This window comes from Microcaecilia unicolor, chromosome 11, assembly GCF_901765095.1.
Source record: "Microcaecilia unicolor chromosome 11, aMicUni1.1, whole genome shotgun sequence".
NCBI lineage: Eukaryota > Metazoa > Chordata > Amphibia > Gymnophiona > Siphonopidae > Microcaecilia > Microcaecilia unicolor.
The window spans coordinates 28,292,956-28,310,694 of NC_044041.1; the positions used below are offsets into that span (position 1 = coordinate 28,292,956).

The 17,739-nt window shown below is 44.4% G+C and overlaps 1 protein-coding gene across 1 annotated transcript in view; it reads left to right on the top strand.

Moving 5' to 3' along the window:
- FOXN4 (forkhead box N4) overlaps positions 1-17,739 on the top strand; it is a 109,804-nt gene that overhangs the window by 32,389 nt on the left and 59,676 nt on the right. Inside the window, exon 3 of the mRNA XM_030219100.1 lies at positions 15,623-15,780. Coding sequence (XP_030074960.1) covers positions 15,623-15,780 — 158 coding nt within the window. The remainder of the gene's footprint in view (positions 1-15,622; positions 15,781-17,739) is intronic.

A 17,739-nucleotide genomic window follows, 5' to 3' on the forward strand; every position in this document is an offset into this window, starting at 1 on the left:
GAGCACCAGGAACTGAACCACTGTATGCAGGTCTTCAAGCCTCAAATAACAGCAGTCATTGTAATAACTGTAGCTTAAAATAGGTTGCCTGAACAATCTGACCAACATGAACCTCCATGTAAAGGTTTGAATCCATCAAAATGCCAAATTACAAACCTGATCTTTGAGCTCTCACTTATTAAGATAGCATACAAAGTAGTATAAGTATATTGAAGAACAGATTACAGAATGTCAGAGAGTTTCAGTTCCAGTTCACTATGAAACTTCTCTTTTGAAAAAACAAATATTGTGTAATTAGCAAAAAGCATTTACACATGCAGCTGCACTTAGGCACTATTCCAGCTGTTCCCAAACCTGGTTTGCATTCAGTGGAGGCAGTACATGTACATCTCTCTCATGAATATTCATTGTGGATATCCTGAAAACCTGACTGACTGGGATGCCTCCAGGACCAGGTTTGGGAACCACTGCGCTATTCTATAAATATACCCCCAAATTCTATATATGGCGCCTTAAGTTGTGTGCACTAATTTGGATGCACTGCCAAATTGCATACACAACTTAATTGCTTAACAAGCCAATCAGCACCGATAATTGGATGTTAACAAGCAATTAGTGGCACTAATTGGCGTTAATTAGAATTTACACATATAACTTTCTAGGCATATTCTATAATGCAGTGCGTATAAATTTTCATGTGTGTAGTCAAAAAGGGAGTCTGGCCATGGGCGTGGAATGGGCGGGTTGTGGATATTTAAAAAAACTATGCGCACTATTATAGAATACACCCACTCTGCGCCTAACTTAGGTACAGATATTTAGGCCTGGTTTTAGATGGCCTAAATGGTGCGCCTAAATTTTAGACACAAAAAGAGCATGTAAGCATATTCTATTAAGTACGCCTAACTGTAGGCATAGTTTATAGAATCATGCTAAATGCGTGGTTTTACAGCACCGATTTAAGGCGCCATATATTGAATTAGTGCCTAAATGCTGTAGTGTGGAGTTATAAAGGGGGGTGTTCCCATGGGCATGTCTTATAGTTCCACCCAACAATGATTTTGCTACTGAGAGAAAAACATGTGATTTATACTAAATTGAACCCGCCGATTCCAAATATGAACTCCGAATTTGCCTGAGATGTCTAGATTTTAAGTTATACATGCAAAGCCTATTCACTTATAATATTAATGCATTATGTATTGGAAATATTCCAACAGACATGCCCAGACCTGTCCGGAAATGCTCAGACAGGTCTATTGGCTGATGTCAGCAGTAAATATATAAGGCAAGATGGATAGACGTAAATGTGTTAACGATCCGGACAATTTCTGCTACATATGTGGCAAATACACTGATCAGTGCAAGAATCTGACAAAGCGAGTGCGCCTTACTTACAAGTATTACTTTGACTGTCAAATTGGAGATCAAGATAAAAGTTGGACACCTCATGTTTGTTGCACTGTGTGTTACTCTTGGCTAACGCTGTGGTTGAATGGTAAAAGGAGAAGAATGGCTTTTGCAGTGCCGATGGTTTGGCGTGAGCAGAAGAATCACCATTCAGACTGTTATTTTTGCATGACTAAAATCACCGGATATTCAAAGAGAAACAAGTCACAAATTGTGTATCCTGACTGTGAGTCTGCTCTTAAACCAGTACCACACGATGTAGAGAATCCAGTGCCTGCCCCTCCCACAGCAGGAACGGCAATTGAAACTGACACTTCTGATCCTGATGAAGAAGAAGATGATGATTGGCATGATGTATTTCCTGATCCAGAACAACTGGAGGGTCAGCCGCACTTGCTGAGCCAATCAGATTTAGATGATGTGGTAAGAGATCTGTCATTATCTAAAGAAAAGTCAGAACTGCTACCGTGTTTCCCCGAAAATAAGACACTGTCTTATATTAAATTTTGCTCCCCAAGACCTGCTAGGTCTTATTTTCAGGGGAGGCCTTATTTTTCGGGGAAACATCGGGGTCCCCCCCCCCCCCCCCCGAGATCGCCGGCTCCCCTCCTCGATCGGTGGCTCCCCCTGCCCTCAGTCGCTCCCGGAAGTAACTAACCTCTTAAATGCTTCCTTTCACCATTCATCTTCGCACTCGCCGCAAGCAGCAGGGCAGGCCACTCCTTCCTTCCGTGTCCCGCCCTCGCCTGACGTAACGTAACGTCAGACGAGGGCGGGACACGGAAGGAAGGAGTGGCCAGCCCTGCTGCTTGCGGCGAGTGCGAAGGTGAAAGGAAGCGGTTAAGAGGTTGGTTCCGGGAGTGACTGAGGGCGGGGGGAGCCGCTGATCGAGGGGGGGAGCCGGCGATCTCGGGTGGGGGGGTGACCCCGATGTTTCCCCGAAAAATAAGGCCTCCCCTGCTAGGTCTTATTTTCGGGGGATGCCTTATATTTTCAAATTTAAGCAAGACCTCTACTAGGTCTTACTTTCGGAGGATGTCCTATTTTCGGGGAAACACGGTAGCTTCTAGACTTCGGGAATGGAATTTGCTACAACAAAGCACCACAACTTCACACTTTCGTCATTGACAAACCAAGTTAGCTGCACACAATTCAATGGAAAGCGATGTCTGTTTCTGTACTGATGTAAATGGTCTGATGATGGAGTTAGATGGTACACATGTTCCCGATGAATGGAGGCTATTCATAGACTCTAGCAAAACTAGTTTGAAAGCTGTCTTGTTGCACAATGGTAACGAAAAACCATCTGTTCCATTGGCTGATGGGTTTGGAATGAAAGAGACCCATGCTTCTATGGAGTTAATTTTGAAAATGATCAAATACTCTGAACATAAATGGAATATTTGTGCTGACCTGAAAGTGGTAGTACTGCTGTTTGGCCTATAGTTAGGGTACACGAAGCATATGTGTTTCTTGTGCCTATGGAACAGTCGTGATGACAAAAATCATTACAAAATGAGATAATGGCCTCTCAGAGTCGAGCACACAGTTGGTTGGTACAATGTACAACACAAATCACTGGTCGATCCTCATCAAGTTTATCTTCCACCACTTCACATTAAACCTGGTTTAATAAAAAATTTTGTAATTGCACTTGATCGTGATGGAAATGGTTTCCAGTATTTGAAGAAGATGTTTAGCACGCTGAAAACTGAGGCTAAAATAGAGGCCGGAATTTTTATTGGCCATGAAATCAACAAACTAATGCATGATGACACATTCAGAACAAAACTCAGCCCTCTGGAACTTGCAGCTTGGGATGCATTTGTGGTAGTAGTGCAGAGCTTCCTTGGGAACAGACGAGCTGAAAACTATGCTGAACTAGTAGACAACATGCTTAAAAAGCATATGAACAACTTGGCTGCCGAATGTCATTGAAAATGCATTTCTTACATTCCCATCTTGACTTTTTCCCACCCAATTTGGGACACGTAAGTGACGAACATGGAGAGAGGTTCCATAAAGACATTTCTACAATGGAGAACAGATATCAAGGCCGCTAGAATTCCAACATGATAGGGGACTACTGCTGGTTTTTGCAACAGGAAAATATGACCGGTCACAACCGCAAAAGCAGATGCCTGAAGCACTTTTAACAGTACTGGGCCTTGCTGAAGTAAGACTTTTAAACTGGAATACGAGACTTTTTTGAAATTTTGTTATTCCATTACATTTTCATATACTGTTTACTACGAAAACTTTGATGTAGATCAGGTAATTGTTGGAGTAACACTCGTTCTGTAAAAAATGATTCAATGCTTTCCAAGTGCTTAATTCATTTGGGCAAACTTATGCATAACAAAATTTTCTGATGTGTTACAACAATTCTGACTTTGGATTTGGAATACGCACACTGAATTTAGTATAGGACAAATGGTTTTTGCCCAGTAGCACACTAAAATTTTGTTGTTGTTGTGCAATACTATCACTAATGCGCACAACTGCCAACTTTAGGCGCCAGCATTTACACTAAACTTTTGACATGGCATAAGTGCTCTTGCCTAAAGTTAGATGCACAAATGCCAACTTGCGCTCTATTCTATATGGCAATTTCACACATAATTGCCATTACAGAATTGGCACATGGAGGGGGGGGGGGGCAATTCATTTAGTGGTATTAGGGCCTTAGCACTCGTTATTTAGCCCATAATGCGACCTAAAGGGCTCTAATGATTCTTGACTTAATATACCATGGTGATATTTAAATCGCTGTGGGTTAGTTAGTAATGAAATGTAAAGTATGCAAATAAAGTATGCAGAATACTGAGGGAGCTCAGAGAGGTTCTGGCGGGTCCTCTTAAAGACTTGTTTAATAAATCCTTGGAGACGGGAGAGGTTCCGAGGGATTGGAGAACGGCAGAGGTGGTCCCTCTTCACAAAAGTGGTGATAGGGAAGAAGCTGGAAACTACAGGCCAGTAAGCCTCACTTCAGTTATTGGAAAAGTAATGGAAGCCATGCTGAAGGAAAGGATAGTGAATTTCCTGGAAGCCAATAAGTTGCAAGATCCGAGACAACATGGTTTCACCAAAGGGAAATCGTGCCAAACGAATCTCATTGAATTCTTTGACTGGGTGACAGGAGAATTAAATCAAGGACGTGCTATGGACGTAATCTACTTAGATTTCAGCAAGGCTTTTGACACGGTTCCCCACAGGAGGCTCTTAAATAAACTAGATGGCCTGAAGATAGGACCCGAAGTGGTGAACTGGATTAGGAACTGGTTGACGGGCAGACGCCAGAGGGTGGTGGTGAATGGAGTTCGCTCGGAGGAGGGAAAGGTGAGTAGTGGAGTGCTTCAGGGATCGGTGCTGGGGCCGATTCTGTTCAATATATTTGTGAGTGACATTGCCGAAGGATTACAAGATAAAGTTTGCCTTTTTGCGGATGACACCAAGATTTCCAACAGAGTGGACACCCCGGAGGGAGTGGAAAACATGAAAAAAGATCTGAAGAAGCTAGAAGAATGGTCTAACGTTTGGCAATTAAAATTCAATGCGAAGAAATGCAAAGTAATGCACTTGGGGAGTAGAAATCCAAGGGAGACGTATGTGTTAGGCGGGGAGAGTCTGATAGGCACGGACGGGGAGAGGGATCTTGGGGTGATAGTATCTGAGGACCTGAAGGCGACGAAACAGTGCGACAAGGCGGTGGCCGTAGCTAGAAGATTGCTAGGCTGTATAGAGAGAGGAGTGACCAGCAGAAGAAAGGAGGTTTTAATGCCCCTGTATAAGACGTTGGTGAGGCCCCAACTGGAGTTTTGTGTTCAGTTTTGGAGGCCGTATCTTGCAAAGGATGTTAAAAAAATGGATGCGGTGCAAAGAAAAGCTACGAGGATGGTATGGGATTTGCGTTCCAAGATGTATGAAGAGAGGCTTGCTGACCTGAACATGTACACCCTGGAGGAAAGGAGGAACAGGGGTGATATGATACAGACGTTCAAATATTTGAAAGGTATTAATCCGCAAATGAATCTTTTCCGGAGATGGGAAGGCGGTAGAACGAGAGGACATGAAATGAAATGAGATTGAAGGGGGGCAGACTCAGGAAAGATGTCAGGAAGTATTTTTTCACAGAGAGAGTGGTGGACGCTTGGAATGCCCTCCCGCGGGAGGTGGTGGAGATGAAAACGGTAACGGAGTTCAAACATGCGTGGGATATGCATAAAGGAATCCTGTGCAGAAGGAATGGATCCTCAGAAGCTTAGCTGAAATTGGGTGGTGGAGCAGGTGGGGGGAAGAGGGGTTGGTGGTTGGGAGGCTAGGATAGGGGAGGGCAGACTTATACGGTCTGTACCAGAGCCGGTAATGGGAGGCAGGACTGGTGGTTGGGAGGCAGGAAATACTGCTGGGCAGACTTATATGGTCTGTGCCCTGAAAAGGACAGGTACAAATTCAAGGTAAGGTATACACATATGAGTTTATCTTGGGAAGACTGGATGGACCGTGCAGGTCTTTTTCTGCCGTCATCTACTATGTTACTCACGTATGTTACAAATGCATGATTTGGATCTCATTACTATGCAGGTACACTAATGTGACCTTTTCCATTCTTTTTCTTCCCTTTTTTGTCCTCCTTGTGTTCTCTTTTGCACCTTTTTCTTCTCCTTTTCCATTTTTCCTTTTTTTTCTCTTTTTTCTCTCCCCTTATTTTATTAGAGTGTTATTCTGCATATTCCCATATTATTTTACACCAATTATATAGCGATTAGGAGCAATTGTATTCACATCATATTTACATGCCAACATCTCTCCTAGTTTCCCCACAAGGACATGGTTTATTTATTTGTCAAATTTGCATGGTGATTATATTATTATTTTGGAATACATAGCATTTAAGAGCACTATTATTTTTACACCTTTTTCTTATGGTCTCAATATTCATCTATTTTGTGGTACTTATATATATTTTTAAAATCTTTGATGTATCATATATGCTCAGCAGCAATCGCACTAATAAGATTTAATTGCTGTATGATCTTAATAGTATGTTGATATAATCACTTTCTCATGGTTTCAGTTTATTTTTATTTTTGTGTTTTTAAATTTATAGTACTGCAATGTCCACTACATAAAATGGTCATGCAGTAAATTTATTGTTCCTTTGTTTCCCATTAGCATATTATCATTTTGTGATCCCGCACTGTCTAATTTAATTATATTTTGTAACCTAGTTTCCCATCATCACACTTTTACTAGTTTCTTTCCAATACGTTTTTTTTATTCTGCGTTTTTGTCATAATGAGGCTCTCTTTCAATATAAGAACAGCTTTTGTGCGTGTGTCAATTTTCCCACACTGATTCTTTCAGATACCGCTATTTACCACAAGCAATACATCCAAAGGTAGGAGTCCATCGTCTCTGCACCACATATCTTTAAGATTATTGTTTTGGAATTGATGTCTGTGACGAAATAGTGGGTTGCTAAGCCTGAAAATTGTATTTCATGAAGTGTATTTTTCCTAATTGGCTAGCAGATGGCACTTGTTTTGAGTTTTAAAGCTGTTGCAGCTTATGGAAAGATAATCTGTGGTACCATTGGGCAGCTACTTTCAAAATTGATGCCCTGGGCTCTGATTCGCTCTGAATTTCAAATCTAGCCTGAAAGTACTGGATTTTCCCTGTGGCATTCCATGGTCGGCTGCCACCCGGGGCGGATCACCGCTCCGCACCCCCCTCCCAGGTGCTGCACGACCCCCCCCCCCCCCCCCCCCCCCCCCCGGTGCATTCTTCCTACCTGCTGGGAGTGAGCTCTGCTGGTTCTCTGCTCCCTCTTCCCCGGAACAGGAAGTAACAGCAGAGGGAGCAGGGAACCAACGGAGCCAACAGCCATGCGGCTGCTCCCTGCACCCCTCCTGCTGCGAGCACCTGGGGCGAAACGCACCCACCGCCCTGCCCTCGGTACAATACTGGATTTTCCCCAGTCTCAGCCAGGGAGCAGAGATAGTTTTATAATTGCTTGCTAATTTCACCTTTTTCTGTTCACTGTTGAAGTATTGTGACAATAAACCTTTTTTAGTTTATTGACTGCTATCCTGGACTGACTAAGAATCCTGGTTTTTGTTTTTGGATCTGTGGGTGCTTTCTGGGAGCTGTGGGACCCCTGGAGTGTAGTCCCAGTGTCCTAGAAATCACCGAGGAATGACCTGAGAGTGAGAGACTTGCCCAGAGGCAAGCAGGACACAGTCGGTGGGTAGAGGGTGCTAGTATTGAGCATGAACCCAAATGCAGGCGAGGCTGGGCAGACCCTTCAGGTGGCCATCTATCATCATATTTCTCTGTTTTTTTTAATCATAATAACCACCAGTCAGTACTATTTATAATAATATAATATAGGATATATAGAGCATGTAATTTTTTTGTTAGTCTTCATTCTTTTTTTAATATTTTAATGTTTAAACGTGCATTGAAGTGCTTGCTCCCTTCCTCCTCCTTCTCCAAAACAGGCAGTTACATCCTGCGGGGAGGGGGAGGGAGGAGGAAGGAAGCCAGCAGCACCGCGCGCATGGCTATGGCCCTGTGCACGGTTTCATGCTATTTTTTGTTTTGCCCGCCACCAACGTGAGGATCGCAGCTCGTAGCTCCGTTCAGGCCGCCGCAGTACTGGCCTGGGAGGAGAAAGGAAGCCGGCAGCAGCAGGTGCAGGACTGCAGCTCAAGGTTATATTGAAAACAAGAGGCTCATGAAGTCAAGTTCATTCCACAGAGGTTTGTCTCTTTCTCTTGTCCCGCGCAGCCGTCATCCCTGTACATTCAAAACAAAGCAAACAGTCCTTTGAGCTGCTGCATCCATGTTGTCATTTTTTAATGTTGGTAGCATTTTTATTTGATCTCACTTATATGTTCAAACATGCCAGCTTGTGCAGCATACAGATGTACATAGAGGAAGTATAATAGTGGAATAACTTTTCATAGGTAGAGTAGTAATTTCCATAGCATCCCACAGATCAGTCCAGAGACTTGTGGGTTATGTCCCTCTACTAGCAGGTGGAGATAGTAGAGAGAACTTCAGAGGTTTACTATATGTGTTCATGTGCAGTCACGTCACCTTAACTTCAGTATTGTCTCTAACTAGCAGGTGGATGGTCATATCTGTGCAGCTCTGGATTGATTGGCTCCTGGCCTGGTCCCCTGGGTCTACTCGAGCTTCTGGGATCTTAGGTGTCTTGGTCTTGGGTGCACACCTGGTGGTGCCAGGTCCCTCCCTTCCTCCCCCATCAACCCCTCATCTCTGCCTGACTGGTGTTTGTGGTTCTCACTCTCCTGACTTTAAAAGGAGTCTGAGATTTCTTTTGCTCCAGCGTCCTCTCCTGCCTTAAAAAAAAATGCCGTTTGAGCACTGTTTAAAAAAAAAAAAATTTCTCAGTCTGATTTGTCCAGCACAGCAAGCTCATGCCGGTTTGCAGTACCGGCTGAATGGTGTGAGGACCGACTTGGCATGCGACAGCGATTCCCAAGGGGGTGAGTAGTCATTATCCTATCTGTGCTGGTGGGGCACAGCAAAAGCGGCTCTCAGTGTGGGAGCCAGTGGGCTGCTGCAGTTTCCCATGTTGGAGATCCACAGTATAGTCCAACTCCGTGGAGTGGTGTGCTCCTTCCCTCCTGGCTCATTTTAGTAGGCACAGGGCAGTGAGGATTGAGGGCGCCATCTTTCTTGCCACTCCACATGGCAATGCTGAAGCCCCAGTGCTCCCCTAGGGCCTGATTTGCTTTCGATTCAGGCAGTTTTATATGTAGGCTTTTCAGAAATGTGACAGGGGAACTGGGGTGGATCACTCCCAGTTTCTTCATATTTGATATTTAAGGGCTTCTAAGAAAGGAGGCCTGGGGTGGTTTGCAGACTCCTGTGGGAGTCCTCGGGTCTCCCACAGCCTTGAGTCTCCTGTAGCTTTCCAGGGGTGAGGTCGGAGACCTATTAGTCCCCTGCAGCTGTTGTGTGGCAGCGAGAGCCTTAAGTTGCAGCTTGGAAAGTACTGACTATCTGAAAGTCTTCTGGTAAAGATGCCTGTCCTTCACTAGGTGATTTACTACTACTACTATTACTATAAATCACTTCTATAGCGCTACCAGCCGTACGCAGCGCTTTACAATTGAACATGAAGATTTACACTAAGAATATTTCTGGACCCTCCTTGAGGAGGTTCAGGGTGTGTGTACATCATTAATGGAGGGGAGAAAGGGATCAGGATTAGGGATCCTACTCTAGGTTTTTCACTCTTTCCCTCTTCCCCTTTCTCAGAGCATGGCAGTATACAGTTTGTTTAGCTAGTCAGGCTTAGGGCTGTTGACTCCATGTTTCTGTGAGAAATGTTACATTTTGAAGCTAGTGCAGGCCTCTCAGGTTTCTCTCGGTTTCCATGGTAATCCTGCACCCTCTGTGCTGCCTTGGTGGCATTTGCTCTGTGTGTACTGTTTACATCAACTAGTTTTCAGGAGGGTGGCTGGCCTTTCACCCTGAAGGTTACAAGTTCATGGCTGGTTTTATCCATCCTATTAGAAACTGTGGGCTCAGCTAGGTTTCCAGTGGGGAATATTTTATTTCATTCTCTCTTATTGCTTGCCTGGCCAAGCAGTTCTTGCACGACTGGAACAGTTATCAGAACTCTACTGTAGTTTGTACTAAAGATTGCCCTTCTCTCTCTTTGCACACTGAGGGGCCACACCTTTGCATACTAGCCTCAGCTACCCTTGTATCTGCAGCGTACCAGGTACCTCTAATTGCTTCTATGGCATTTTTGGCATCTTTTCATGGTATGAGGTACCTAAATTTCAGGAGGAGAGGTCCAGGAACTGCTTCAGTGAAGAGGTAGCTTAATAGTTGTTGCAATCAGCTGAGAGTAAGCACAGAGCTCTAGGGGTGCTGCTTCATGACCCACTGCAGCTTGCTATCTGTAGTACGTAATGGTGCAACATTCATATTCTGCTACACCATCTGTCTCTGGTTCTCAGCCACAATTGTTAGCGCCAATGTGCAGCAGTTATAGTGCACAGTCACACCAGCCAATTCTTGTCCCTATCTGCAAGAAGTTAGCGCTGGCTTAGGCATCAGACTACTGCTGTGGCTTCCAAGTCACATTTGGCAACCTGCCTTTTGGAAGTAATCTTGGGACTGGAGAAGATCTAGGGCAGTTGGGTAAAGACCTGAGGGACTTCCAACTCTCGGAGATTGCCAGGGGACGAGTTTAAGGATGATTTTTAATCCGCTTGGTTTTGTCATAGGTTTTGTGGGGCCAGGAAAACCACTTTCAGGGTTTCCACTTCCATTACGACAAGCCACCTGCTGCTGGTAGAATTAACTCTGTTTCAACTCCAGGTCAACCTATGCCTGCTGCATCTTCCAATGATGGAGTCTCAGTTCACTGCTCAGGCAGGACTCCTGTAGTGGTTTCAGGAGGAGTGGACCAAGATTACCTCAGCTCAGATGTGTCTTAGTTTTTCTATCGCACCTGGACTTCACTACAGATTTTTTTTGGAGTCTAAATGCAAGCTCAAACACTGTCAGGCAGTTCTTGCCAGTTTTCTTCTATGATTTGTTTTGGGCATCAAACAGACATTTTTGGCGGTCACAGCCTGTTATTTGATGTGGTTGCGCTGCTGGGTGGTGAATGCAGCTTCTAACGATGGCTGGTTCAGCTCACTTTTCAGGGCAACTATTGTTTGAGGACTCCATGAAGTTCGTGGAAGACCTGGGTGACTTATAGACTCAGCATCTTCCTGAGGACATGTCTACAAGTTCTTTTTGGTTGGGTCAGGCTCGCCCTTATCTTTATGACACCAGGGCTATCGTCCTGGGCAGCTTAGTTTTCTTTAGCAATCCAGTCCAGGCAGGTTCTCAGAACTCCCATTCATTTGAGATCCTCTGGATTTCTACTGGTGACAGGCACACAGTCCTGTCTTTTCTGCATACTGTGGTTTCTGCCTTCTATCCCATTCCACCTTTTTCTCTTCCCGTTTCTTGGATGTTCACCATATACTCCTATACTATTTGGAAGTCACCAGCGAGTTCCGTTGGTCAACTCTTTGCTTCTTGCTTTGCTCGGGATCATAGGAAGGTACCAGAAGAAGGCTCACCATTTTTAGATTGGCAGATGTGGGCATAGCGGTTTTGATGTCAGGAGGATGTTTTTAGGCTGCTTGTATCCCTTCCCAAATTAGCATGAACCAGCCATTCTCAACTGGGAGGAGTAAAAGAAACCAAAGCTAATTGCATATGAGAAAGTCAATTTTTATTCACTTACCAAATACAATAGTTTCTCATGAGAGATCAAAACAGTAACATAACAATGTTTTCTGTCTGCATCTCCAAAATATTCTTCTGAGACGGCAGCTTATATCGTTTGTTTCAAACAATGATTTACATGACTCTCTTTCTGCAAAATGTCCTTCTCACAGATTAACCAACATCTGGTTTTCTTAAGCTGTTAAAACAACATTCATCTGCTCGTTTACACTAGTCTCCTTCCCAGGCCTGCTTGCCTGTCCCCTAAGGGTATAATAAATTCCAGAGATCATAAATCCCAAAGTCATGCAAGCTCGTCAATCTCTGATAGATTCCAGAGTCATACAGACTTTATCAGTCTCTGACCTTTTAACCCATTCCATAATGCATAACTTATGCTCATAATTCTTCAAGGAGTAGACCTTTTGTAGAATAGGCGTCAGTGTGAAGCTGAAGAGCTGTTCCACATAAGTGCCATTTTATTCAAAATCCTTTTAGGAGAGCAGATGCTCCCCTTGCACCCCACCTAGCTACGTCTCTGCATAGTGGGGCAGTGCCTGGGATGACCCACTGAGCAGAAGTGACTTCCTACATAGCCTTATGCACTGCTAAAGACTGTAGCGGATTAGCAGATGTAGCGGTGGCAGGATCAGAAGCAGACAAATTCAGAACCTGGAGAGCCTTAGGTATATAGGAAGGTTCCTTACGAAACACCCACACTGTGGTAGGATCATCAGATTCCTGACCTGCTGAGCAGAAATGCCTCTTGGCATACCCTCATGTTGTCCTCTGGCTGGTCACAAGAAAGGGGATCTGGCTTCAAGATCTGCAGTGGCCGTTGGCTGAGAGAGGCAATTTCTTCAGCTGGCCTCTGTATGGGACAGTCTGTCCCGTTGTGGGTGGCAGCGCTTTCTTCCAGAGCGCAGTTGACTTCCTTTTTCATGTCCCGTCTGGCTTCCATGGCTGCCCTTTGTAGTTCGGCCACTTGATCTTCTGTCCTGCCGTGAATGGCTTTTGCAGATCGCCCACTTGATCTGCTGTCCTTCCCTTGCCAGGCTTTGCAGGCTTGGCGTGGCAGTGCTAGGCATTCCAGATTTGACGTGGCAGGGCATGTAACCACGGCCTGTGTGTCATTGCTCCAGCCTGCTGAGGTTGTAGTACCCTGACCCACTTGAGGACTGCTTTGGTACATCCCACAAGTCTCTGGATTGATCTGTGGGACGCTATGGAAGATAAAATTAGTTCTTACCTGATCATTTTCTTTCCATTAGTCCCAACAGATCAATCCAGAGGCCCGCCCTTTATTGATCTGGGTTCAGTGTTTTCTTCTAGTTGCCTCAGTTTCATCAGATTCCTTCATTTGATTTTTGGCTACAAAAAAAAAAAAGGCAAAACAAATCAAATCAAAACATAAAGGAAACCTTCTGTTACCCTCCCGCAGGAGTGGTTGAGGAGCCTACATGGGCTTTATGCAGGCAGGAGAGGACTTCCTCTTTCGTCTTTCACTGCTTTGGTATCGACAATACTGAAGTTAAGGTGACTGCACATGAACACTTATAGTAAACCTCTGAAGTTCTCTCTATCTCCACCTGCTGGTAGAGGGACATAACCCACAAGTCGCTGGATTGATCTGTTGGGACTAATAGAAAGAAAATTATCAGGTAAGAACTAATTTTACAAAATTGTAATTAGTGTGTCATTTATTTACTTATTTTAAGTTATTTATGACATTTATATTATCCCACATTAAACATAAATTAGGTTGAAATCTGGGAGCATTTTAAATCTTTTTTTTTCCTGTGCCTAGATCAAAAGAGAAAGATAGTTGGCTTCCCTGCTAGCAAAAGTATGCCTAGCATGCCCACATTGGGGGGAGGGACAGGAGAGTGAGGAATGTGTTCCCCCCCCCCCAATTCACCTCAGGCCCCCCCCCCCTCAAATTGTACAGCTGGCTATGCCCGGAGAAAGAGCTTGTTGTTAAAACTTTTCCAGCACACCACTGGGTAGACATCTAGATAGATAGATAGATAGATAGATAGATAAGTCCAGTGTGGCCCCATCCTGCGTGGGTTCCATTACCAACTGCTGGAATAGTTCCTCCTGTAGAGAATCCAGGATCTCCCTGCTTCTAAAAGACCCTGCATTAGGGATACCCAAATCAAATCACCTATTAGTAGTACTTCCCCTTTCACAGCTATATTTTGAATGTCTTCAATTAAATTTCTGTCCACTTCTGTCTGTGAAGGAGGCTTGTATTTCACACCAGTATAAATACATTTGCCATTCCCTCTTTCCAGATTGACCCATAGTGCCTCTTCCTTACTCTGTAGGCCCTGCAATTTTGTGGCTTTAATATTATCTTTAAAATATAATTCAACTCTCCCTCCCTTTCTTCCTACCCCTTTTTCCTGAACAGATTATAGCCCGGTATAACTATATCCCAGTCATGGTTCTCTGTGAACCATGTCTTTGTGATCACCACTAAATCCAAATCAGCCTTTTCCATCATAGCCTCAAGATCTAAAACCTTATTTCTCATACTTTCGGCATTAGTATATACTGCTTTCCAGACGTTTCCCCTTTTTTATTGCTGTTGCATGCATACTGATACATGTATTTTTTGTTTCTATGTAGTTTTATGACTCCTGATGCAGGCGTTCTGTGCCGAAACATGGCACCATGTTGAGTCTGTGCAGTTTGGTGTTTTAATAAAGTTTATTTCTGCAACCATCTTCAGAGCCTTGTGGATTTTTTTCTGGAAGGACATCATCATTCCCCTACTCTAGTATTTTTGTGTTTGGTTCATGTAGGGGTGTTTCTCCCCCTATTTGTTTGCTTTGCACAATCAAATAAACCCATGTGAAATCACAAAAGATATTTCACATCATAGGATGTGAAAAAGGGTAGACTACAGCCCACCAACTCCCCCCCCACCCCCAATTCGGCATCAGCAACTGGGGGAAGAATCAGGGTTGGCTTGTTTGGTTCTCCCCACCCACAACCAAAAAAAGGTGTTCCACTGATCCTGTCACACACTGCATAAACCAAGGAGGCCATGCTCCATGTGAGGTCATTTGTGGCATTATTTCAAACATGTCTACTCCCAGGGGGTCAGGGGCATCACAAGGAAACATTTAAAACAGTTCAAAACTTATATACGCCTAGGTTTGTATCTTCTACTATAGTTTTGAAACAGCAGTTGATATTAATTTCTGTTTTACAATTTAGGGGTAGATATTCAGCCTAGTTTAACTGGACAGGAAATGCTTCTGCCCAGTCAAACCATGTTGTCTGGGTCTTTTCTGACTGCCATGGCACTCTTTGATTAGTGCTGGGGTGGCCTGTGGGGGGGGGGGGGGAGTTGGAGCAGATCCAGATAGCTTGCAAGCCTAACTTTGCTGGATATTTATCTAGGCACCAACACTGAATATTGGCCAGGCCTGGATAACTTCTGGTGGCTGTGAAAGTCCCAGATATATAGGGGGCTAATTCAGACCTCAGCAATCAGCACTTTAAAAGTCACAGACTGCTGTGGGGGTAGGGGCAAACATAGATAGGAAGACATTACCTGCACATCAAAACATGTTACTAAATAGTTTGTACTCTGTAGCTTTATGGGGCCAAACATGTTGGAAAGTTTTTCTTACAAACCAGAACATGAGCCTGGATTTCTAATTTGTGATTAGCAACTCAGAATTATTAAAATGATTATGCCTCCTCCTCATCACATTTATAATGGTATTGTATGACAGCTTGTTTCATTGTGAGTGTGTGTCTAGAACAGATTATGACAATTGTTCAGAATGCTGCTTTATAATGAGAATTAATGCAATACAATTTTGTGCCTGCCCCTTCATTTTTTTTGTTATACTAACAATCCAATGTGATCCCAGAGTCTTGCATACTTTTTACTAACTCATTTTGTCATAACCTACAGAATCCTGACTTCCGACCCCTCCCAATTAAATGAAGATGACCTTCCCAGCGATTTACAGTCACTGTCATGGTTGACATCTGTTGATGTTCCTCGCTTACAACAGATGGCCAGTGGAAGAATGGACTTCAGCATTAGCTCCCAAAATTCAGTGCAGACAGGTAGGTGTTCACTGCAGTAGATAACATTTTCTTATATAGTATGGTTAAAACTTAACAGGAATAAACCTTATTGATGATTCTCTGAGGACAAGCAGGCTTTCTATTCTCACAGCTGGATGACATCATCTGATGGAACCCTGTGTGGACGCCGACAATAATGAGATTAACTTAGAACTTTCTAGTAGCATCCTACCGCTCATATAGTGGTGCCTTTCCACCCAACGCATGAGCGCGGTTCCTCAGTCTTTGTTTTTCCACAGAGCAGGAAAGACGCATCGTCAGGTTCTCTCAGTGCGTATTTTCTCTCTCGTTCACAGTGCCTTCTTGTGTGGGTATTTTTGTCTTTTTTTTTAGTTTTTTTTTTCATTTCTTTCTTTCTTTTATTTTGTTTTGTTTTCCTTTACTGTCATAGTTTTTTTTTTGGCTTCTAAGGTTTCCTTTCTTTTTCGTGAGTTGCTTGGCCCATTTAGGCCGGAGCACTGACCTCAGTTTGAAAGCTGCTCACAGTTGATGAATTTAATTTGGCTGTGATTCTTTTCTCAGTGTTCCAGAAGACCCCCACTAGCTTCAAAAGGTGCAACCAATGTAATCGGGTGATTTCTGTGACGGACCCACACTCTTGTTGCATCGGGTGCCTTGGGTCTAACCATGAGCCCAACTCTTGTTCTCTCTGTCTGAAAATGCAGTTGGGGACATAGAGGGCATGGCAGGTCCAACAGGAGAGACTTTTTGGCTCCTTGAAGTCCTGTGCATCGACATCAGCACCGGAAGCATCAACCTTGATGGCTGCCTTCCGCATCCACTGGGAGTGCATCAAGATGGTCCACCTCTCTTGACATCAGGCACTGGGAGTAGGCCCCAGGACCAGTCAGCATCACACCCGACACTGAGAACACATACAGGTTTGACATCCTCATCAGCACCAAAGAACCATAATGCTGAGTATCGGGGGGAAGCCTGAGAAACATAAGCATTGGTCCTCATCGATGTGACGCACAGTACTGGGAGCACCAGGGCATCGGCATCACCGGTATTCAAGAAGCACCGGCACTGGGAGGTTTGCTCCCCCTCATTGGAAGAGATGCCGGTGCACTAGTCTCTGGGCAGACAGGTCTCCACCACTGGTTCAGCACTGATGCTTTCTGAGGCTGCCTCTTTCCCATCTTCCCCGCCTTTACCAATGTCTACCGTCAATGGAAGGAGTTGGCGCAGATGCTGAATCTGCAACCGCTCAGGCATTGAGGGCGCTTGCACCAGCTGTGGATCATCTCAGATTCTTCCTGAGGCTCCATCCATGCCTGTGCAGAAATCCTCGATGCCGGCATCTTGAAAGGTGTCGACTTTGACACATACAATACCGCTCTCGATGTCGGGGGAGGAAGCTTCCCAGGAGTAGGAGGGTAGGCTGTACCTCAGTGCTGTTCGAGGCAAGGACATGGTTCCACTGAGCTGAGGCAGGCACAGACTCACTCAGCTTGGTCTAAGTATGGTGAGGTCTGAATGGCATGTGGTGAACTGGATTAGGAACTGGTTGACGGACAGAGGGTGGTGGTGAATGGAATTCGCTCGGAGGAAGGAAAGGTGAGTAGTGGAGTGCCTCAGGGATCGGTGCTTGGGGCCGATTCTGTTCAATATATTTGTGAGTAACATTGCCGAAGGGTTAGAAGGTAAAGTTTGCCTATTTGCGGATGATACTAAGATCTGTAACAGAGTGGACACCCAGGAGGGAGTGGAAAACATGAAAAAGGATCTGAGGAAGCTAGAAGAATGGTCTAAGGTTTGGCAATTAAAATTCAATGCCAAGAAATGCAAAGTGATGCACTTAGGGATTAGAAATCCACGGGAGACGTATGTGTTAGGCGGGGAGAGTCTGATAGGTACGGGTGGAGAGAGGGATCTTGGGGTGATAGTATCTGAGGATTTGAAGGTGACGAAACAGTGTGACAAGGCGGTGGCCAT